General features: G+C 31.0%; 1 protein-coding gene across 1 annotated transcript in view; it reads left to right on the top strand.

Annotated features, from left to right (window-relative positions):
* Window positions 1–8511: 8511 nt before the first annotated feature.
* Window positions 8512–24713, top strand: part of LOC107447791 (uncharacterized) — a gene marked incomplete at its 5' end in the record, with an annotated part of 44200 nt that continues 27998 nt past the window's right edge. The window contains 5 exon segments of the mRNA XM_043053193.2: window positions 8512–8649; window positions 15219–15338; window positions 19458–19553; window positions 21034–21215; window positions 21785–21912. Coding sequence (XP_042909127.2) covers window positions 8512–8649; window positions 15219–15338; window positions 19458–19553; window positions 21034–21215; window positions 21785–21912 — 664 coding nt within the window.

Below are 24713 nucleotides of genomic sequence, written 5' to 3'. Positions count from 1 at the left end.
TCTGAAACAGAATCATCCGTCATTCATTTATCAGAAATTCAGCTTTTCGAAGAAATTATACTTCTTATTTTTTGTAATATTATGCTCTAATGCATCATGATACAAATTTTATCCCACATTATAAAACCATGTTTTACTGTTACTTCTTCGGTAAGATTGATCGAGCTCTTTGGCGTTTACCTACAGCCACATTGGCATCACAGATTATGGTACGTTTTACCATAGTCTGGTTGTTTGGACCATATACTCAGCTCTATTGTTTTTACTCGGATGAAACCGGTTTGCATTTGTTTACGTTACTTTATCAATCGGTAAATATTGTAATATAATGCGTCAAAAATAAATAAAGCATATAAAAAATCTCTTGAATAAAAAAACGCATTACATATATGTTTAAATATAAAAGTATTGCGTATAATTTCTCGCAAAACGTGTCATTATTAAAAGACTAATAATTTGATACAATAATTATAATATACTAATATAATAAATACTCCATATTTATATATAATACATCGTCTCATTTATCCTATCGTCAAATTCATATTATTTATATATATATATGCTTGTAATGAAACTATTTATTTTGTTTGACTATTTATTTCTGTTTTGTTTTCCTTTTGAAAGAAATTTTAGTCCGCGATGGTTCAAGAGATTCCAATAAGGTGAATCGGGGAGGGGGGAGGTCGATACGAATTCCGACCCCCCACAGTGCTGACGTAAAATATCCTCAGTGGTAGGTCAGATCTGTCAGTATAACCGTGGGAAGTTTTCGTGGATTTCCTCTCCATGTAGCGGGTTAGTTCAAACAAAAAGTTCCTCCACCAAGTCTCTCAATACTTGATCCAGGAGTTCTCTTGTCTTCTGGATCTGGGTTCAAAATGGGTTGAACATGAGTAGTCGTTAACCTATCGGCTGTTCAACGACGGTTATAAAACAAAATAAACAACAGCTCTCGTTTACGCACGTCACGTTTTCTGATGTATGCCGAATCAGTAAGTGACATATTTTTATTAAAATTCAATTTAAAAACTCATTTCACGATTACCCTTTTTTGTTTTTTTTTAAACAGATGAAACAATGATGACGAGAAATATTCAAGTCAATATACATAAACTGTATATATTTCTAGCAAACTACTACGACTCACTTTTTTTTTAAATTCATTTCTCCGCTGTTTAAGTTTAATAATGGAAAACTTTTTTATTTCTGGCATTGCTACAAAAAAGTGAAAAGTAAACTCTTTCTACCGTAAACCTTTGCATTTAACAAAGCAACGTGTGAGAGACCACCGGATCAGTTTTTTTTTTCTTCAAATCTTGCGGCATACATCAAAAGAATGCGCTTTTTGTTGATATCTATCACGTCACATTATTTCGCTTTTTTAAAACTTAAAATCAACATTCACTGTTATTATTGATAACAGTGAATGCATTTGCTTTCTTATCGCAAAACAATTTGGAATCAAGCATTCCCATGTCAAAATTTTGGATGGTTTTCCATGGATGGACAAACATTATCTTGATGATAACCCTCCATGATTCCATCATGAACCGTTATATTTTTGATGGTAGCCATCCTAAGTAAGCATCACTTCAATGTAGGAATTCGGACTGGTTTATGATGATCCAACATAATAATAGCCACCTGTTCACAATCATAGTTTCTTAGAAATCAAATGCTGGAACGATCATGAACAATTATATCAAATAGTGTTCTAAGTTAATAAGAAAACATTTATAGATATATTATTCCATTAATATTTAAGAGTAAAACATTTTAACTTGTTTGTTTTATATGATTTCAATAGCTGAATTTATAGTTTTTTCCGAAATGCTTTGTTGTCTTCCAAATCTTGTTATTAGCTTTAAATTCCATAAAATGTAATTCTTATAAACTGCTTTCAAAACATTTATCAATTTCCCTTGCCAATTTCTTTTTTTTTTTTGTTGCAAAAAATCAACCTATTTTTTTTAATTTCATTAATAAATAAAAGAAACTAAAACAAAACATGATACACAAGCTCTAAGTTGAAATTTTAATTTTTTTACGTGTAAAAAATATTTAATTTACCATCCGTTCACTATCTCAAATTATTTTGGGCAAATGAGAAATAGTTAATAGAAAAAAGTTAAATATTACTCTTTGTATATGTTCACATTTTCATAATCTGAAAAATCACCGGCATTACTTTCACTTTCGCTTTCGAACGCCTTTTTTTTTTACTCTTTTTTTCATCAACCAAATTCATCCACCATTGTCTATATAAAACGCGTCTGCAGTCCCACAAACAGCCAAACTCCCCAAACAAAAATTGCCTAACTACCAATCACAGCAGATTATCATTTGTTTTTTTTTTGTTTTTTTTTTTAATCTGNGTTTTTTTTTTTTTTCTGCTTCTGACCGAGTAAAAACGTGATAAATCAAAACGTATCGGCGAATTCTGCCCGAGTTTACTCGGAATAATAAATGTTTGCAATATATAATATAAAATAAGTTATTAATCTTATTTCATAAAATGAACAATTGATTCTTTTCAAGCCTTTATTCATGTATCGAGAAAAAATAAATCAATTCGAAGAAGGTTGCTCTCTAATGTTTATGTAACGATTTTCTTTTTCATTTATTTATAAAAATTCAGTTCGATAAGTTATATTATTTTAGAATTTTAAGCAAAATGCAGGTCGTAGAATATTTTTCGACCTAGAGTATAGTTTGATTTGTTTACTATTAATTATTTTTTAGTTAAAAATTAAATATAAAAATTTAAATTATAATACGCAATGAGTAGAAACCTTTTTCTTTTTTAAATATCAAAAATTATTTTATGCACGTAAAATAAGGTCTTTTGGGTAACATGCTATTTTGCCCTCCTAATAAGTACAAATATTAAAGGTGATGCGTGTTTATTTTTCCTTCTCTCTCTCAATCATGTCGGGGGAGGTTCATCACCTTTGCTACCGAGGACATTGTTTCTAAAAGCCTCCTTTTAAGGTTATTTCTATAAATATGTATCTCAACATATTTTTCCTGGATCATATCGTTACCTACAAAGTAAAAATAGAAAAAACTATTGAACACTATATAAAAGTTGTGATCGCCTGATCACTGGTTATACCCATGGGTCTTTCTCTGGATGTTAAACCATTTCAAATCATGGGTCATCAATTCATGTTTTGGATTTTCATATCCTGCCGATTAACGTGAAATACTTTTCCTTCCTCATATTTATATTGAAATCACCGTCATTATACGTTCATAATAAAAAATACTTTATATTAATATGATGTAAATACTTTAAAAATACCTGCTAATGAAAATAAAAAGAAACACAGCAGCGGTCGCCACAGCAACGCATGCGCACTGTTTACTATGACTGTTGAACACAGTTGAAAGAGTGTGTGTGGACGCCATTCATTCCAAACTAACAACCATTTTGGTAATAAATAAAATAAAACAAAGTGGGGGAATTTTTTTTCTGAAACATTTTCTTAAATATTCATCCTGGATTTTTTTCTCCCCTTCAAAAACGGGTCCATTCTTAGAAAGAAAACAGTTTCATGCATTTTCATGCGAATTCGTTTGACTTAAAGTGAAACACAGCATTAAAAAAAGAGAAAGAGAAAAAAAGGATGGAATTGTTGAAACTGTAATGAATAAATTACAGCAATTATTAAGTCTGCTACTTCTTTATATGTGTTGTTCATTTCCTTTAAATGTAAAGAATTTCAATGAAATTCCAGGGCCGTCTTAATATGAAGCAGGGGGGGGGCTATATTGAACCCCTATAACATGTTATACTGTTTAAAACCGAACATTTTTATTATTTAAGCGATTTTATGACTCACAAAAACTGAATGCACATAAAATAAAGAACTATGCATCACTTGTTTTTTTTTAAAAATGAGATGCAAACCAATTGTAATCTTCAAATGTTAAAATAATTTTGAAAACCGAATAAGTTAATTAAAATAATTAAATTAGAAGAAGGGTTTAACACATAAATAAATTCAAAATGTGTGAATTATTTCGTCACCACTATTAAAGTCAGTTATTAAAACATCTTTCAAAATGCACATCCGATATAACCAGTTTGATCTCCCACAGTGCTCCGTCATTCTAAATTCTTCCAATGTGGTTACTTCATTTAACTCATTATTAATACTAAAGGGAGTGGGTGGTGGCGGTGGTCAAGCATATTCAGAAATGGTTTGTTTAGCGTAGAGAAATAGATTTCAGTTGACTTTTTAAGTATTACTGGTGATAAACTATTTAAATCATTGGTGTTTTTGTTATAAACAATCACTATTGGTAGAGGGGGAAAAAAGGCACACTTTTAACGCGAGAAAATATTTTATTTAAAAAATATATCTAATGCAATGTTGTTCGTTATACGTTTTTTTTAATACAATTTATAAAGAGTAAAATTCTCAAAGGGCCTCCTGAGTGTTTGGGTGTGCGCATGCGTAAGGACGGTACTGACTTCAAGAGGTCTATAATTGGGCGACATTACAAATTTTAATTGATTAACTATCATTATGATAAAATGTATATATANACGAATAGCTTATAATTCATCTAAATAGCCATCTATAATTTATGAATCACTAATGAGCCTGTTAGGACAAAACTAATGAATTTCTATTCTCATATTGGCAATGAAGAACTAAAAGAAACTGTTCTTTAAGCTAGGCAGAAATGGGAAGTTGAAAGCAAACTGTTCAAATAAACAAACTTTTATTATATTTCTGATTTTCTTCAACTTTTTGAACGTTAGATGCAGATAAATCTAATCAAACATTGAATTGACTTCAAAGATATAATGTTCAATTGCACAATTCTGTTCACCTGAAACACGCAATAGCGCGAAATTAATTCATCAAATAAGAATTAATATAAAAGACAAGCTTATTGTTTTATATTAGAATTTGAAAATTCGAAGATGTAATGGTATTAGAAAATATTTTAAAGTATCATTCCAGGTACTGGGAAAGGAATTGCAGAAAACTTACATATTCGGTTACTAATTTTTATTTGTTTAAACAAAATTACTTTGTTACAATATAGTATTCTAATACCAAAAAAAGTACTTGCGTAGCGTGAAAATATCTTTTGTGATGTAACTCTTTCAAAAGTACATAAAAATGATTGCCAGCAGGGGTGTGCATGTAGATTTATTAAATACACCTTGTACGCCACCTAGAAATCAAATCTAGAACCCGACACTCGAAATTTTTGCTCTGTTACAATCGTACCCTGTTACAATTGACCCCACTCTCCCCTACTAATATGATATTTGATATAATATACTAACATGATATAATAAATATTCTATATATTTATGTAATATATCGTCTCATTTATATTATTGTATCCTCTCATTCAGTAACGTCAAAACAATAAAGCTGTAAAGAGAGTATCAGCTGATCATAAAGATTTTACATAGACAGTGCGTCTCATCATTTGGCCAGGGGACTGTAAATAAGCAAACAAAATGTACATTTCAATAGTGTATGTACAGTGCAGAAGGACCCTGAATAACTTTTTATCGGATCTTCACTATCTGGAACTGAATCTTAATGGTTCGAGGGGGATCACCTTAAATATGCTAATGAGTCAGTAAAGATGATATAATAAGTTACGAAATCAGACACACAAACGTTCTTTTTTTTTTGACGAATTTCTGACCCCCGAAATATAGGGTAGAGCTGCGTTCTGGAAAGTAGGGTTCGCGGACCGAAGTTTTTCTTGACAATAATTTGTTGCGTGAGTCATAATCTCGAGAGCATTTTGAGCGAAGATTTTTTTTTTTACCCCAATTATAAAAATCGCTTAATCCAAAGATGAGCAAAAAGTGTCGTTTTGTTAATATTTATTATTTTTTTAATAATAGTCGAACATTTTTTTTGATTTGCATGGGGTATACAATGTTTTATATCGTTTTAAAGGATTATATATGGCAACATACAAATTGGATCGATCGAATAGTTCATGAGAACGAATTATTAAAATGAATTCTTTTATTTCAATTAAATGATTATTTTGTTTAGAATCAATAGAATGCTAATTTTTTTAAAAACAAAATACTCCAATGTTTCTGTTATAAAAATTTCTTTTTAAGTTTCTTTATGAAAAAGGCATTTAAACTATCAAAAGGCAAGAGAGTTCAGCCAAATCTGAAGGCTAACATAAAATAACCCTATCTATTTATTAAATAATTAGTCTAACTAACTTAACATATTTTTATGAATAGTAAGGAAGGTAGGTACTTTATTGACGTCGCATTAAAGCTGCACAATGGGCTGTTTTGCGACGTTCTGAGAAATATCCCTGAGGATGATCCGAAGACATGCCATATTGCAATTTCGATCCTCTGCAGAGAGGATGCCTCCCCTGGTTAGATAGCCCGACGACCTGCGCGAAGTCGAGCACTTTACGGCGGAACAGTTTCACGAGGATCGATACCGCATACCTTCAGTCTCTACGCAGACTGATCAAAGTGATCACCCACCAGCTTGCGTACCGCAGCTAGTGATGCTTGACTTTGGTGTTCCACTGGGAACCTTGTCTTGACAATCAGTCCACTGCCGGATGAATGATTAGTAACTAATCAAGAGTAACTAATCATGAGAGTAACTAATCGTTAGGCTAACATAAAAAGTGATAGAAGCAAAATGTCCGTCATAAATTATTATTTAATTCTAACTTTTTGCTCGAAAAATAAATGGGAAAAGTTCTTTTCAAAGACCCTTTTGTCAATTGCCTTTTGAGTTTATAACCAGAGTAAGTGCATTTTTATTGTTTCTATTTTAAAAACAGTTTTTATTTTTACTATGAAAAGATTATGTAGTTGGAAAAAAATTTTGTGTAATTTTAATATCTACATAACATAATGTATTATTTCAGCGAAAATTTTCAAAATTGATATGCAAATACGATGGACGTCTAAATGTATGGACACTTCAGGTTTGTGCAGCATAAAAGCTATTAAATCAAATTCTCTCAATTTTTTTTCTTATTAAACATAAAATCCTCCGAAACATTCGATACATTTTCTCAAGTGACCCTTTAAAACACCGGGATAGCCTGGTTGGTAGCGCACTGCACCCATGTCCAAGAGGTTGTGGGTTTGACCCTCGTCGGCCGAAAATTCCCCGTGTAGTAAATGGTGACTGCTGCACTTTAAATCTGTCGAGTCACAAAGTCCTCCGTGTTTCCATAACAAATTATAGTAGTCGTAATAGTAGTAGTCGTAATAGTAGTAGTAGCCATAACAAATCAAATCAAGTTGTTGTAAACCCAAAATTGGGTCGGCTGTTCAACGACGGTTTTGAAATGAAATAAAAAGTGAACCTTTAAAGAGCCGTGGTGGCTCAGGGGAGAGAGCCGTTTGCCTTCTAATGCTGCGAACGGGGTTCGAATCCCTGTGATGACTGGTCGATACGAATCCCGCATCCAGCTTGCACCGACCACAATGCCGACGTAAAATATCCTGAGTGGTGGACGGGTCCCTTTGTCATCAAGCTAACCGTGGGATATTTTTTTCTCCATGTAACGCAATTGCCGGTTAGTTTCATCAAAAAGTACTAGGTGAAAGCAAATGTCGTGGAACCCTAAAAATTGAGTCGGCTGTTCAACGACGGATATAAGAAGAAAAAAGTGTCCCTTTAAATAAGTATAAAAAAAAGCTCTCTACGGTTTATTACTGATTGAGTACAAAACATAAAGTAAAAATAAATATACCTTGTGAATACCTTTCTTTTAAAAGAAACATTAGTGAATACCTTTCTTTTAAAAGAAGCATCAGTGTTGGAAATACCAGACTCTACAATTGTGTGCTTCATTCATTTTCAAATGCCGTAAGCAGAATGAATCTACATTTATAAATTCAAGTTTGTCAATCGCAGATGGTATAACACAAATATTGTTTTTAAAATTTTATTTCCACCTGTGTTAACCATTCAGGTATTCACAGGACAGATTGTGTCGGCCATTCTTTAAGGGGCCACCCTATTAGATTGGCCAATGCTTCTCCTACAGAGAATGCCTTGCCCGGGATTCGAACCCATAACCTTTTTTGATGCAAGTCCAGTTCTTTGACCCACTCACCTGTCGGCTCACGTTACAAATATAAAGAACTAAAAATCATTCATGCGTTGCTTAAGTTGAATGTATATCAAAAGTGAATTCTGTAATCAAGTGAGAGAAAAAACTTTTTGTTTCTTAAAATTTATTCGAAACTTGAGAAGAAAAGAGACTTTTATTTGCTTTTTAAAAATAGTGTGCAGGGATCCTGTTTCCGGGCATTCGGGAAATACGCATCCATTACAAATCATGCTAATTCAATAATTGCCACTTGAAGAAATATTATTCCGACGGTGCCGTGTATTAAAACGAATCAATAGGTTGCTTAACGAATGTCAAGAAATAAATAAATTTGAAACAAAAATTCCACGGTACAGTTTTATTTCAGAGTTCGGCTGCAGAAACTAATGATTGTTCTTTTTGAAGGCTTACCACAAACCACCTGTTTCGACCTCCCTAAAGATAGCTCGAATTCTATCGCTGACATTGCTGGCCATGACAGCGATCATTGGCATCTTGGTCATTATTGGAATGTACGTTCATCAAGGATACCAATGTCAAAACGTAAGTTTTTATTTTTTTAGTTATTCCTGTGACTGACACTTTTTATGTTTTGTGCATTTCACGCCCACTACACTATCTGACACCGAGTGGTATGGATGTCGGTGCTCCCCCTTGTTGCATCAGTTTTCTGTGGCGTAACTACCACAACGATCATTAAACATCCATTCCCCAGTATATAACTTGATTTTATGTACCTTTTGATAGATTAGCAGAGTCTAATCGTCTTCTATGAGATAACGACTCCTTCGATAATTGGGACTGCGTTATCCTCGCGCTGATTGCTTCTCAGTTTCATTTATAACACACACACACCCATGAACTTAAATACAGGCTAAATCTCAACACCTTCATCCAGCTCTCCCGGTCTTTCACAAATACAGCAACCAGTGGTTCGTCGAATGCTATCCCTGATAAAATTCTGGTGGAGGAGTACTGTGGCGTAACGATTATTAAACATCCATTTACCAGTATATAAGACATGCTGGATTTACCTTTAGATAGATGAAGGTTGTCTTCCCCCCAGTTTTTGAATAGGACTTCCATCACAGCAGTGAGGATGGCCACGTCATCCCAAAGGTGTTCCGGGGGTTCTGAGAAGGTCTTTTTGGAACACCCATTTCGTTAAACCACGTCTGTCTGTGCAAGCCTCGATCTGTGAATGCTGGAAAAGAAGTAGACCTTATATTGACATGTATTTCAGAGTTTCCAACCACAGGAACTGACGGACCCATTCACACACACCTTTATGTTTCAACCACCCTAACACTCTTTTGGCCAGACAGTGTATTTGGACCCAGTATTTGAAGTGAATCGTTTGAAGCATTTAATCTTCGGATGATGTGTCGTGTTTTTTAAACCTAAATGAGAACTAATATGGAACTCTTGCATTCATTTAGAGCACTATAATACTATACACAGTTATAAGGATTTGTGTTCAAAATCGTAGTATACATTATGGACCCCCAAATAGGTCATACAACGAGTGTTGCCGTTTTTACGAACCAGCATCATTGCGTCCTATATATATATGCAAGTATATAGAACTCATAAATTAAGTGTTAAAATATTGAGAAAATAATTTAAAAAATAATGACATTATTTTTAAATTATTTGTTTGCTGTTTCATGTTTTAAAATCTTTCGCATAAGTAAATGTCATCTTTTTTCTTTGTGTTAAACTTTCACTGAACATCTCTGAAGAGACTAAAATTTCATAAAAGTTTTTCACGCTAAAAGACGTTTATCCGTTTATTTAAGGATTTTGTGCCATTAAACTCTACATTCAATCAATCAACCGTTTATTTAAATTATTCATTTAATAATTCATTTATCAGAAATTCAGTTTTTCGAAGAAATTATGCTTCTTATTTTTTTGTAATATTATGCTCTAATGTATCATGATACAAATACCAAATTTTATCCCACATTTTAAAACCATGTTACTTCTTCGGTAAGAATGACCGAGCTCTTTGGCGTTTACCTACAGTCACGTTGGCATCACAGATTATGGTACATTTTACCATAGTCTGGTTGTTTGGACCATCTATTGTTTTTACTCGGATGAAACCGGTTTGCATTTGTTTACGTTACTTTATCAATCGGTAAATATTGTAATATAATGCGTCAAAAATAAATACAAATAGGAAGCATATAAAAAATCTCTTGAATAAAAAAACGCATTACATATATGTTTAAAAAAGTATTACGTATAATTTCTCGCAAAACGTGTCATTATTAAAAGACTAATAATTTGATATAATAATTATAATATACTAATATAATGTTTGATATAATAAATATTCCATATTTATATAACCTATTGTCTAATTTATCCTATCGTCAAATTTATGTTATATATCGTCTAATTCAACCCATTGATACGCTAGCGTAAACAAGTGCAAACCGGTTTCAGTCACGTAAAAGAAATAAAGCTGTAAAGTATCACCTGATGTTACATAGAATCTTATAGTCCGTCTAATAAATTGGTCAGGGACTGTAGTTTTGTTGGAAACGGGAAAGGTGTCCAAGTTGAGAAACAAAATCATGGAAATTTTTACCAGTATGGATATTGTTGGAAGTAACAGGTGAGATGATACGTGCTAAATTGCAAGCAAATTTATAGCACGGGGTATCAATGTTTGAGGTAATAAGTNTATGAATTAAAAGGTTTTTTTCATATTATACCCAATTAAGATTTTACATAGAATCTTAGAGTGCTTAGAATAATTTGGCCAGTTCACAATAGTAATTTTAATTTCTCCAAATTTTTTTTCTTTTGACATTTGTCAATTCTTTTCTAACCCTCTTTCGCTACAAAAATCGGCAAATATCGCCTTTTGAACGGCAGAGGTCATCGCCATCTAAACACGTTTTGTGAGAAGTTTCCCATGTTTTTGAGATCGTTCTGCTCGGTGAGAGTGCGGGGGGGCATGCTCTAATTCATTTGAAGCAACTAACCAATGTATTGTAGATTTGTTTTCATAATGACTGTTAAAAATTGAATGCCCAGTTTTAAATTTCCAATGGAAACCTCACAAAAGAAGTCTGACCTAATTATTTGAACGACAATACATTGGTACCAAATCTAGAAGAAGAAAAATTATTTGTTCGAAATTCTTTGAAGCTTATCACCAAAAAAGAAGAAAAAAAGTGAATAGATTGTAAAATACATAATAAAAAGAATTATATATGATATCTATTCATGAAAGAAAAGTTTAATAAATAGATTCTTTCAGATGAATGGGTCATTTTCGAAACAGATTTGGTTTCAGAAAAATATAAATATTCGAATTGCAATGAGAATATTTCATCTCTAAGATATTACTTTTTGATTAGGAAATAAAAAATAAAATTTCTCTTACCAATGCTTCAAAGTGTTCAAATATTTACACACTTTTCAAACTTACCCTGTAAAATTGTTAAATGACATAGATAAATAAATAGTAGTTAAGAGAGAGGAAAAAGAGAGTTAGAACTAATGACGTCGTAAATGTTGATTTTTAATAAATTTAATATTTAATGACCGTTTAACAAAAATGAGAAAACTGGAGTGTTTATTGTCAATCCAAACATGAACAGTTACGAGTCTCAATTCGTTAGGTAAAAATATTGCTCAATTTTAAATATCTTAAATATCATTCCCCGCAACAGCCATATATAGTCTTATTCAATAATTTTTAATTATTAAAAGTAATGGGTTATTATTTTTTTTATCCATTCCATCTTATCGTAAATGAACAAATAAATACTTTTTGTATCAGATATCGTTTGATTATTTCTTGAGGATATAATATCGTTTGATTCATAATATCGTTCATTAATCAAACGATAACGTTATATAATATCTTTAGGATATAATATCGTTTGATTTTTTTTTTCTTGAGAATTGCGGATAAAAAAGGGAAGTGTGACCCTAAAGGGATAATTTTGTAAAAGATTACGGAATTATTTTTATTTTGCTTAACCTAATAAATTTTTTAAGTTAACATTATTTGTTTTTAACATAAATACTGTTGTTGCTGTTGTTTTTGTTGTTGATTTACGTCGCACTAGAGCTGCACAATGGGCTATTGGCGACGGTCTGGGAAACATCCCGGAGGATGATCCGAAGACAAGCCATCACAATTTTGATCCTCTGCAGAGGGGATGGCACCCCCGCTTCGGTAGCCCGACGACCTGCACGCGAAGTCGAGCACTTTACGGTAGAACAGTTTAACGAGGACCAATACCGCACACCCTCGGTCCCTACGCAGACTGATCCAAGTGGGTCACCCACCCGCACACTGACCGCAGCCAGTGATGTTTGACTTCGGTGATCTGATGAGAACCGTGTCTTAACGATTGGGACACATAACTGCGGGACACAAAAATACTGTATCAAATATCTCTAGTTGAAGGTAATTTGACCAAACAATAAGAAATTTGTTCGATGGAGTTTTAAAAAATTATTCTCATTAATATTTAAGTTTCCTTTATTTTCTTCTTTTCAATTGTACCTATTCTTGATTTTATCTCTTTTATAAAAGTACTTCTCTTAACTTGTAATTTCGAAACAGAAGTCATTTTGTAAAAAAAATAAAAGAAAATTAATACAATATATTAAAATAGAAAAGTACACAATAGATTTATTCTAAGTGCAAGTTCTGATTGCTAAATACTTGATTGAAATTACACACGTTTACCTATTATATGTTAATGAAACAGACTAGAAAAACTTGTATAAAAAAGGCTTTTTTCCCGGATAAAAATGTGTCACAAGTGATCTTGATTTTACTTGTAAAGGATTGATGCATCGATTTGAAGCCCATCAAATGTTTAAAGATAAAAATAAAAAAAAGTTCTTTTTTACCAAAATTATGCTTTAAAAAAAGAAGAAGAGAAGAAAATTATGCGAACTCAGTTACAGCTTTTATAAACTCTGCTAAACAATATTGTGATAAGAACTACTACTACTTTAATGACTAGTTAAATAAATGGCTGTTGATAGACGTGGTTAATCCATTTTGGGCCAACATCTTCTCGATAAGTATTTTCTTTATTAACATTGTGAAGTATATTTTTCTGCTCTTTTTAACTGTTCTGAAGGGGCAGCATCTATAAAATATTTGTATATTCAATTGAAGTAAACACTTTCCGGGGATACATTTTCGAACTACGTCAGTTTTTTTTTTAAAAAAAAACTTGAAACTGCGTTATTGACAAATTTGACTTTTCTAAAATTTATATAGATTCGATATAAGATGAATCATATATTTTTACGATGGATTAAAGTAGCGATTTCTGAAAATATAATAAAAGTTAAACAAATGTTATTTTTGCTTCGACCAACGGAGTATTTATGTACCAGTTTATATTTGAAATAAAATAAAAGTTTTCTTGCACGAATCTTCTTTTCTGTGTAAATAAATATAGTTTAAGCATGTTTAAGTAAAAATAACATCAAATTATACAAAATTTCTATGCTGGGACAAAAATGGGTTAAAATAGTTTCTTTAAAACGTAGGAATGCGTTATCACATCATAAAAATCAGAGGAGGAAATCAAATAAAATGAGGTCATTTATTTTGAAGTGTTTGGGACGCCTTTTTGTGCGTCTTTTTACCCAATTCTCCAATATTTTTAGACTTTGTTTCTGTCATTTGTCGCAAACATCGGCGGGAGTACGACTTTCTGAGGAAAACAAAAAATGAGGTTAATAAAATTCTTTAACAACAGTCATTTTTAAAAGGAATATTTTCAACAACTCTTTCATTTCCTCAATATTTAAATTATACTCTATTTTCATAATTTTAATGACGCGAAATTGTTTTAGTTAGGAGTTGATAGTGTCGTTATTTCATTACATTTGCTTTGTTCTCTTAAAGTATATTTGATGTCCTGAAAATATAAATTTATTTTTTGCTAGATAAAGAACACGTGATTCATTTATAGGATTTCCGAAAAGAATAGAAATGATTAAATATTACGAAAAATACGATCCAACACCCAAAAATACCCTTGGGATAAATGCATTCATAATTTATTAGAATACGCATAACAGTTTAAACCCAGTTTTTGTTTTACAATTACAGTATTTGAAGATATTCCTGCCCCCCCCTCCCCCCGGATCAAGTAGGTTTTTCACGAAATGCATCTTTTAAAACTATTTTACATTTTTAGATTTTTGATCCGCTGCGCAATTTTTGAGATAGTTTCTCTGCTTTCTGATTCTAAGATTTTGACAAAAATATAAAACAAATGAATAAATCTTTTGTAATGTTGTATACGAGCGATATTTGTGACTCGCAATACCTTTCTCATATTCACATTTTATTTTTATTCATCTACTTTACTTTTTAATCCCGGAAACATTTAAGAAAACTGTGAACAGTATTGTTCGAAATTTTATTCCCTCTTCAACTAAGTAGTTAAAGAATTAGACATAGTTCGAAAGACAAAGTAAACAATTTACAAAAAATCTCGTTCATTTCAATTTTAGAAATTTAGAAAAAAAATTCTAAAGATTTGATCAGTACGCATCGCACAAACATAAATACTCAAAAAAATTTACGACCTTTTAAAAGAAAGAAAAAAATTTTAATTTTCGGGAGATTAAGATTATTTAGAAGGTAGGTAGGCTGGTACTTCATTTACGTCTCACTAGATTCGCACAATGGGCTATTGGCGACGGTCTAGGAAGCATCCCTGAGGATGATCCGAAGACATGCCATCACCATTTTGATCCTCTGTAGAAGGAATGCCTCCCCTACTTTGGACCCATATCGCACACCCTCGGTCCCTACGCAGGTGATCAATCACCCAGCATACTGACCGCTGCCAGTGTTCTACTGGGAGCAGCAATTATTTATATGGAGTACTATATTTGAGGATGTATTGCGATTAAGTAAACTTTTATCGTTACATTCTGAACTTTTGTTTGAATGCAGAAAAGAGTAAATTTATAGCTCAACTTAATGACACTGAGAGCATGGACAAGTTAGTACCGAAGAATTATCAAAGATGTGTGAAATGGTTTGATTCATAGGGTGAACCCTATTAACGAACCCTAATTAATTGTTTTTCCAATTTTAGTATGCAACCCAACCGATGGCCAGAATTGACAGAATGGATCATGAACAACAATCATCAGAATCGAGCAAACAACCTGTGAAAGATTTGCCACTTAAACTTGAACTGGATGCTGCTTTGGGAGTAAGTTTGCTTTAAAAGTCATATGAATTAAAAGGATATGTGGAGGGCTAACGAGATATTATTATGCAATCCTCTGATTCCAAGACCAGTCAATCAGGTTTTATGCATAAAATGTACAGCCATATTATGAGACCGCGCTATATAAAATCTTAATTATCAGGTGACAGCATTGCTGTTTTTACGCTGTTGTAACCATTTTACCATTTGTTTATGTTCGTCTATCAATGGGTTAACATTGCAATGCAATATGTTAGAAATAAATACACATGTCTATAAAAAATCTCCCGAATAAACACCCCGTGTGTTTATATAAAAGTATTGTACAGAAACTCTTGCAAAACCTATCTTTATAAAAACATTACAGTGCGTCTCATTATTCTAATATGAAATATATAATACATCGTCTAATTTATATTACATATCATCTTATTCATTGATAGACTAACGTATCACGTTAAAACAATGAAGCTGTATAGTATGAGCTGATAATAAAGATTTTTCATAGAATCTTAATAGTGCGTCCAAGTCCAGGGAGTGTAGTTTTGCGGTCTGATGCCATTGAGATAGTGAGCCTCTTTTTTTTTAAAGCTGCATCGAATCAAATCAAAGTTAATTGGACTGATTTAAAAATTGTATGAAAAGTACAGGGTATTCGAAGTATACTTGAACACCCAATAGGGTGGCAACTACTTTACACTATAGGGGCATCCGAAACCGAGGATAGTTCACCCAAAATGTTCTTTTACACCACTTGGTGCAAAATGCTTGTTATTCAGTATCGAGTACAACATAAAAAAAGAATTTATGGTGCATATATACACTATTTCTTATAAATAAATTAGTTTGTTAATCAAAGACAGTAGGGGAGAGTGGGTTCAATTGTAACAGGGTACGATTGTAACAGAGCAAAAATTTCGAGTGCCGGGTTCTAGATTTGGTTCCTGAGTGGCGCACAAGGTGTATTTAATAAATCTACATGTACACCCCTGCTGGCAACCATTTTTATGTACTTTTGAAAGAGTTACATCACAAAAGATATTTTCACGCTACGTAAGTACTTTTTTTGGTATTAGAATATTATATTGTAACAAAGTAATTTTGTTTCAACAAATAAAAATCATTAGCCGAATATGTAAGTGGACACCTTAATTAACATTTAAAAAAAATAATAGATTTGTTAATTAACTAGCATTGTTTTTGACAAATGAAGCTGAAATAGCGTCTTGGGGACGATTGTAACAATAAGTAGAAGAACGATTGTAACAGCTGAAAATAAATAATCTTATGTTTACAAACCATTACTTAACTCTTTAAGAACCAGCAATAGTTTTCTATATAATTTATATTATGTTGCATGTGCGTTATTTTATTTGTCACCTTTCACAGCATAAATTAAAATTTTTAACCCCTTAAAGTTAAAAGTTTAACCCTTTAGGTCTCTGCTCATTATTATTTTTACTCCTAAAATATCACTACTATTTTGATCAATAAAAAAATATATCACAACTATGATAATATGTATAATTAACTATACTTTAGAGGAATTTATGAACTGTTACAATTACCCCCCAAGTGGGGACAATTGTAACAAGTGCACGACTCTCAAAAATTTTTAATAACTAATAACTAATATAATAACATTTGAAATAAGATATTTATTTTTTTTCCTAGTAGAGGATAGTCTACTTTACTCATCTGTCAATTAATACTAATAATATAATGGATTTTTTGTTAGTTAAAAATAGTTAAGTAAAAAATTTTACAATTGACCCCACTTTCCCCTAATGTTAAANACAGTTGGAGTCAGTATCTCGTTATCTCTAGTAGAGGATCGTCTACTTTACTCGTCTGTCAATTAATACTAATAATATATACAATTGACCCCACTCTCCCCTACAGACAAAATATTCATAAGAATTTGCTCAAAACAGCAGTTAAGTATTAGAAATTTATTTTATGTAATTGCCAGACTTATTTATCTTCATCACGCAGCTGAAAACTGACACGCATTTTATAACAGTTTGAACGAGTAATTTTGTCACATCCGTTCGACAAGAAGACTGACATTACTGGGCAAATAATCGATCGAGATTAATATTTTTTTTTTACCAATCAGCAAAGAGGATTGAAACTCGCTTACCATTCAATAGGCTCTATGAACAGTTTTCTCAATTAAATTCGATAGGAGGAACTTATATTTTTGTCCACTACAAACTGCCATCTTGGCCACCCTATTCACACAGCCAAATAGTTTAAATGTATACACTAATCATTCTTTAATAATTAGAGGGAAAAAATACAGTCCTATAAATCTCGGCAGTGGATGCCTGTCTGAAAACGGCTATTTGAAATGTGGAGAAATATTTGTTTTGAAAAGTTTAGTAATATTAACCTCTGATTATTTTTAATCATCCTTTAAAATGTGTCATTATTTGTACTACTTGTTTAATACTTATTTAAAAAAAACTTTAAAACCAATTTTTTTAAAAATTGGGTTAAACTTTTAATCAAGTAAATGCTTCTATAATACTTATTTCTATCTTTGGAACGTGGTAATTTTAAAATGTAACAACATATATTATTATTATTTATACTACACTCTTTCAATAACTCAGAAGTTCATAATTGCACGTAATAAATAATGCGATATGTTTTATATCATAATCATGTATACTACTGTAATGTATTCAAAATAGAAAACCGTGTATATGTAATATGATATGCCATACAATAATCAAATGTCATAAAATATCATTAAATAAATCTGTTATATATTATGTGTTATACATTATATATCTATAACACATAACCTATATTCACATAGTATATATGTGACACATTATAATATATGTTATGCATTATATTATGAAATAAATCTGTTACATGCATCGGATCCTTAAATGCAGTGAATCAAAATCATATTAGTTAATCATAGTATGCATAGTTCATTTAATCATATAAATCAAAATCACAAAACATAGCCACAATATCACCATAAATGCAATTTGTGCGTTCATTTGCTTCAACACATTTTACTTAACATTTAATATCCATCTATTTTTAATTCAAAATTGACAATTAAAATCTTTTCAAAAAATAAAACATTTTAATGTATTCTTCCCTATGTTTATCAGTATAAAATAATAGTAAAATATTGTATTTTATAAAAGAAAAGGAAACTTACCCGTAACGATTTAATCTCAACACATATGCAGAGTCCAGTCACTGTTCTTGTTTCATTTATTTATTTAAACTAATCATAAAATTGTGGATTTTTTTAAATGAAAACAAAATCAAAGTAAATAAAAATATATTTCTTGACATTTGGATTCACAAATTTAATCAATTTATAGCCAAATCCGACCATTATGGAACGATTTCATAAAGGAAACATATTTTTTTTCTGCTTAATCGTAAAGTTAATAATGATGAAATTCGCTAGTACAATATCTCAGTTATCTACTTAAAATTAGAATACTATACGCTATTAATTACTGAACAAAAATTACGAAAAGTTCTATAAACAAATACGTTTATATTGCATTCTAATTAACAATTGCATCAAAAGTAAACAGTTGGAAGAATTATTCAAATGGGAGTTTTAAAACTCAAATACTGTTGAATTTAATTTAGTTTAAAAACATAAAACTTCTATATCTAATTATGTTAAATACAGGAACTTTAACAAATTTATCACAAAATTTGATTTATTATATGAATTTTATGAAAAAATATACTTGTTTCTATAAAAGCAAATTAGATATTTCAAAATGATTTTTGTTAATTTTTATGTTGATTATGTAAACGTATATCTTAGCTGAATGTTATGAAAGTTATATATTCTACTTTTAAGACACTCAAAAAAAATGTATTTAAAGTTTGATTAATTTGTACATTGCGTATTGTTTAAATGTATATCATGTAGACGGTTTTCTCGGCTGCAGAACGTCATTTATTCTATTCTTTGAACGTTAAAATAGTTCATTAGAATAGTTGTTCATAGAACTTTGTTATCTATTTTTAAATTAAAAATTATGAAATATTTTCTTCAAAATAAATTTTACAAAACTTAGATTGCATGTAGAATTTTTAGAAGATAAGTAACGTCATTTTTTCCAGACAATTTTGAAAAATCCGAAAAATAAAAAAGCGGAAGTGAACTGCGTTGCCGAAACAAAGAAAGCTAGTCAAATTATTTCACAAGATCCAAAAATGGTAAGTAGCGATTGTTAAAAAGATTAATTACATAATCATTTCTAATTTTATTCATAACATTGTTTATCAAACGGTGTCTTTCTAGTCTCTTTTGAGTTTAGACAAATGTTTTCCATCAATCTTCAACAATTTCTGTTGTGAAGCGCCACCTATGTTGCGTCAGTGATTTGATAAAAAAAAAAGAAAGTCTTTTTCATTTTATATCATAAGTTTATTTGCAACGATGATAAGAAAGAATAAAGGAAAATATTAATTAAGTTAAATTAATTAAAACAATATAAATAAAATATTATATTATCATTTAACATTAAATAACAACACACTATTTAAAAATTTATTTTTGTCATTGCAAAAAATGACTGAAATTAGAGTTAAAAATTAAAAAATGCTACTGAACCGTTGATTTATAAAAATGAAATGAAGTTGTGGGGATATATTTATCGGCAATGTCAACCTTCATCGATGAAATCTACCCCAACAAAATAACATGTCTTATAAACTAGGGAATTGTATTTTTGTAGTAGTAGATGGATACACTACAGTACTCCCCCACCAGAATTTTATCTGTGATAGAATTCGGTAAACGGATATCACTAGTTGATTCATTGATGTTTTGTGAGAAACCGGGAGAGCTGTATCAAGTTCAGGGTCTCACCCGTGTTGCCTTTAGCAGTCGAAGTGTGTGCAGGTCGACTGAGAAACAACAGCGTGAGGATGACCTCCTCGCAGTCACAGGTAGCAAGTCAACTGTTCATCCATCGAAGTAGGCATTATTATCAAAGTAGGCATGTTCACATCACGTCCGGGTCACCCATTTGGAAATATATTTATAGACAATGCCAACCTTCATCTATGAAAAGGTTCCTCAAGATTGAATCAAGCTAAAATGATTTACATGCTAGGGAATTGTATTTTTGTAGTGGTAGATATATACTACAAAGTAAATACATAATATTAATTTTTGCCGACTAGTTTCAGTTGAACTGATGATGTCTTTAGAACTTCCTGTAAAAAAAGGACAGCTTTGGATTAATATCATACTAACAAATATATTTTAAATGTTAAAAAAAATGGTATATTTTTATAGTGTTAAGATTTTTGTAAAATGTGAATTACTGAACTTGAAACACACATTTAAAAATGTCTTTCCAAGTAAATCTTTTAATTAAATTTTGCATATACGATTTTCTAAACAGTTATTTGTCATACAATTTTCGTATAATATTCATTATGTGTAATGAAATCTTTTCTATATCTACATCCTACTTACCCTACATGAGTTCATTAATCAAGTAGTGTTTAATTTCGGTTTTGTCCCCCATGGATAAAACCATTTTTCTTCCAGGCTTTTTCTTTTGGTATGAAACCTCTTTTAATACAGTCTTAGTTTCATTTCTCGAATTAAGACTGTAAATTATGATAAAAACACGTCATTTATAAATTTTTGCAAAATGAATCACAATTTGAAATTAAATTATAGCTGATGACCCCCTTCGGAAACTTCAGCACAGATCCTAAGCTTCTACGTTTAACTGGAGAGAGGATGGTCCTTTCCTGCATATCTGCAATTGACAAGAAACCCAACAAAAAGAAGTCGGCTAACAAGGGTATTCTCTCTTCTTTTTCTTTTTTTATAAAAAGTGGCATTCTAGTTTTAATCAAGTGTTTTTTTCATTTCATGTGCATCACTTTACTTAAAAAAATTATTTCGATGAAAGAATCAATCCGCATTTTATTTTATTTTATAACCGTCGTTTTACGAGTCGATCCCATTTTTGGGTGGACGACTGCTCGTGTTCAACACCGCAGCTTCGTCATTTTGAACCCAATCCAGAAGACAAGGAAACTCCTGGACCAGTACTTCCAGAGGGAACAGGGAGGATTTTAAGACTCGACAGATGTAACGTGCATCAGTCCCCATTTACTAAACCGACAGGTGAGGATCGAACTCATGGTCCCCTACCCACAAGGCTATGCCGGCCTAATCTATCCGCATTGAAAATATCTCAATGAATCACTTGAAAGTTTTAATTTAAATAAACATCTGAGTTGAATTCATTACTACCCTATCTGGTCAAAAGACACCCGGTTGTAAGGGTGGTGGGAGTATAAGAGTTTGGGGACTGTTCCTCAAGGTTTGGTCTGTGTCCGTTAGTTCCTGTGGTTGGAATCATGAACTAAGAGATGTATGTGGACAATGCTGCACTCCCAACTCTATGGCAATATTTCAGCCAGCATCGAGACTTGCATAGACGACGTTCCAAAAACTACCTTCTCAGAACCCCAGGGAACACTTTTGGGGAGGAATTAGAGAGCAGTCAGGTACACTGTGAAAGCAGTTGTGATGGAAGTCCTACTAGTAAGACTGAAGCCCAAAAGCAGTCAAATTGTGAAAGAATGTGTATAGTAGAGAAATGTGTTTAAAATTAATATTTTTGATATTATTTTCAGTTATATAACAAGTAAATATCATCACTAAAAATAATTATAAAAGTCACAAAATTCTAAGAAATTGTGTCATCATTGTTTTTCTAATTGAGATTAAAAAGCAATCAAAGTGACTTCCTTGGGGCAAGTCTTCCACAGAAGGCTGTCGTCGATGCAAAAAGGGAGGCATATCATCAGGACTTCCGGATACTTTTGTGTACTGAAGATCTAGAGATCAATGCTTAAAAAATAAAAATGGCAATTAATTTTCTGAGCTTAGTATTTATTAGCCGAATACTTCGTAAGTGATGAAAATGGCACCCGTGTGTCCAAAATAAAGCATCATTCACATTTTCTGCATTCATTGCTTATTTTTGTAACAAAACTAATGGAGCGTCATTGATGTCAGTATTATTGTGTTCATTTTTACGCTCTCTTAAGCAAATGAGTTCTATTTTTTCTATTCATTTCGTCTTTTTGTTCATATTTAACGTCATCAGTTAGTTACTATTACCATAATGATTGATCACAGGCGTCCATAATAATATGGGTATTTTCTTAGGGTATTCCTCAACGAATGAGTTCCATTTTTCCATTCATTTTACTTTTAGTACAAAAAGTATTTTTTTCAGACCGTCCATTTTTAAATTGTTTAGTTTCATAGCAACACGTTTTAAAGGCATAAACAAAATAAACTCCTGGTTTCCGTGAAACTTAAAAATGCTAATGTATGACGTAATCAGCCTCTGCTACTGATCATTCAGATTACCTGGCATAAAAGATAAAAAGAAAATAATTTAGTTTTACAGAACGCATGAAAAAAAAAACTTTTTCGATTAGAGCTATTAGCCAATATCACTGATGATGTCTTTAAAATAATTAATAAAATTGTAATCCTATATGATTTTTGGATCCATCAGAAAATTCTAATTTTTAAATGTATCTGTATTAAAAATGTAATTAAAAAATCAAACATCGGTCTTGTTTACAATAATGGTACTCATTTAGATTTAGGTTGAATGGAGTATATCTTTACAATAAACCCGCCTAACCTACAGTATTTAGAAATACACAAATTCTTAATTTTATTATATGTATAGATGTAGTCAGAGTACGAAATGAAATTTAATTACAATTCAGGAGAATGTTAAATAATGTTTCAAAATTTATTAAAACATTACTGAGATTTCATTAGTAAATGTAAAAAAATTGAAAAATTTGATTTAAGTTTGAAAAAAATCCAATTTTTTTCATAAAAAAAAGAAGCATCATTTTTCTAACCCAGGTTTTAAATTATATAAAACGCTTTTCCATAAGTTCGAGAGTCGTCTTTCTTGCCTTTGTTTCGTTGCCTTTATTAATATTTACATTTACTATTACTAATTTTAACCTTTATTATTAATACTTACCTTATTATGAATATTATAGCTTATCTTCAAAAGATGCGTTTGTTTGCTTCTTTTTCGAGAAATTTTTTTGTAAAGTGTAATTGGAAAAATTATAATTTTTTAAAATATTTGATGTCGAACATTGCAGATTTTATCTCAGTACTATTATTAATATTCCCTACTATTGCGAAAATATCATTAGATAGTTCTAAAGAGAACTGTAACGCTTGTGTTAGAACCACAAGAATATCTTCATTCTAATTTTAATTTCAATAATTGATGATGGAAAATTAAATAAAATTGATAAACATTGTCCGTCATCGTTTCTCTGATTCATTCATAAAATTGAATGTAACCAAATTGTTTTACATTTGAAACGGATTCTTAATTCATTGTGTTTCTAGATTGAGTTTGCTAAAAACAAAATCATTTAAAAGATTGAATTCATTAAAAGTATTTTTAAAATGAATTCCATGAAAGTCACTCGGAAATATTTTTAGAGTTAAGTTCATTTAAAATCAAACATTGAATTTATTGGAAATCATTGTTTTTAGATTATATTCGTTAAAAATCGGCTGAATGTTTTATGGATCACTGGGAATTGTTTTTAGATATTAAAACCCTCAATGCAGACAGGCAAAAATAAAATCATTTTTATTTATACATGTAGCTATCCGAATAATTTTTTAATGATAGCCTTTTTATATATTTTAGAATCTTCATCAAAAATAAACATTAGGAGAGACAGATCGAGGGAAAATATCAAAAACGCTGTAGAAATCTAACGAATGAAAAAAAAAGATCAGAAATTTGCTTAATTCACAAAGCAGTGAAGGGTAATCATGAAAAACACCCCAGGCAATAAAACAAGTTTTAATATTTTTCATTCTACCTTACTTCACAGTTAGTGATTAGGAGGGTTAGGACGATGATGATAAAGGACTTTTTTTTAATATATATTTTTCATACTGTATTAAGTTCACTGGCAGTCAAGCATCACGCTGCTGTCAGTATGCGGGTGGGTGATCAGCCTGCGTAGGGACCGAGGGAGCGCGGTATCGACACTCTCTTTTCATTACGTTACCTAGGTAATTTTCCCCGTATTAACTCTTTTTTTCCTTCACATTTAAAAATTTTTCATTTATGAATTTTGAAGGATGATTTTTATTTTAAACTCTTTTGATTTAGTATAAATTTTGCAGTGAATCTTGTTATGTTAAATAACAACCAATTTATAGCTTTTCAAGATACATAAAAAGAATTTAGTTTTAGATAATCTTTCTGTTTTTTTTCAGGTATCTATTTACTTTCTAGTTTTTTATATATCTACATTAATATATATATA

The sequence above is a fragment of the Parasteatoda tepidariorum genome, chromosome 4 (genome assembly GCF_043381705.1).
Source record: "Parasteatoda tepidariorum isolate YZ-2023 chromosome 4, CAS_Ptep_4.0, whole genome shotgun sequence".
NCBI lineage: Eukaryota > Metazoa > Arthropoda > Arachnida > Araneae > Theridiidae > Parasteatoda > Parasteatoda tepidariorum.
Note: the sequence above shows the minus strand (reverse complement) of the source record. Positions and strands in the feature narration are given on the sequence as shown.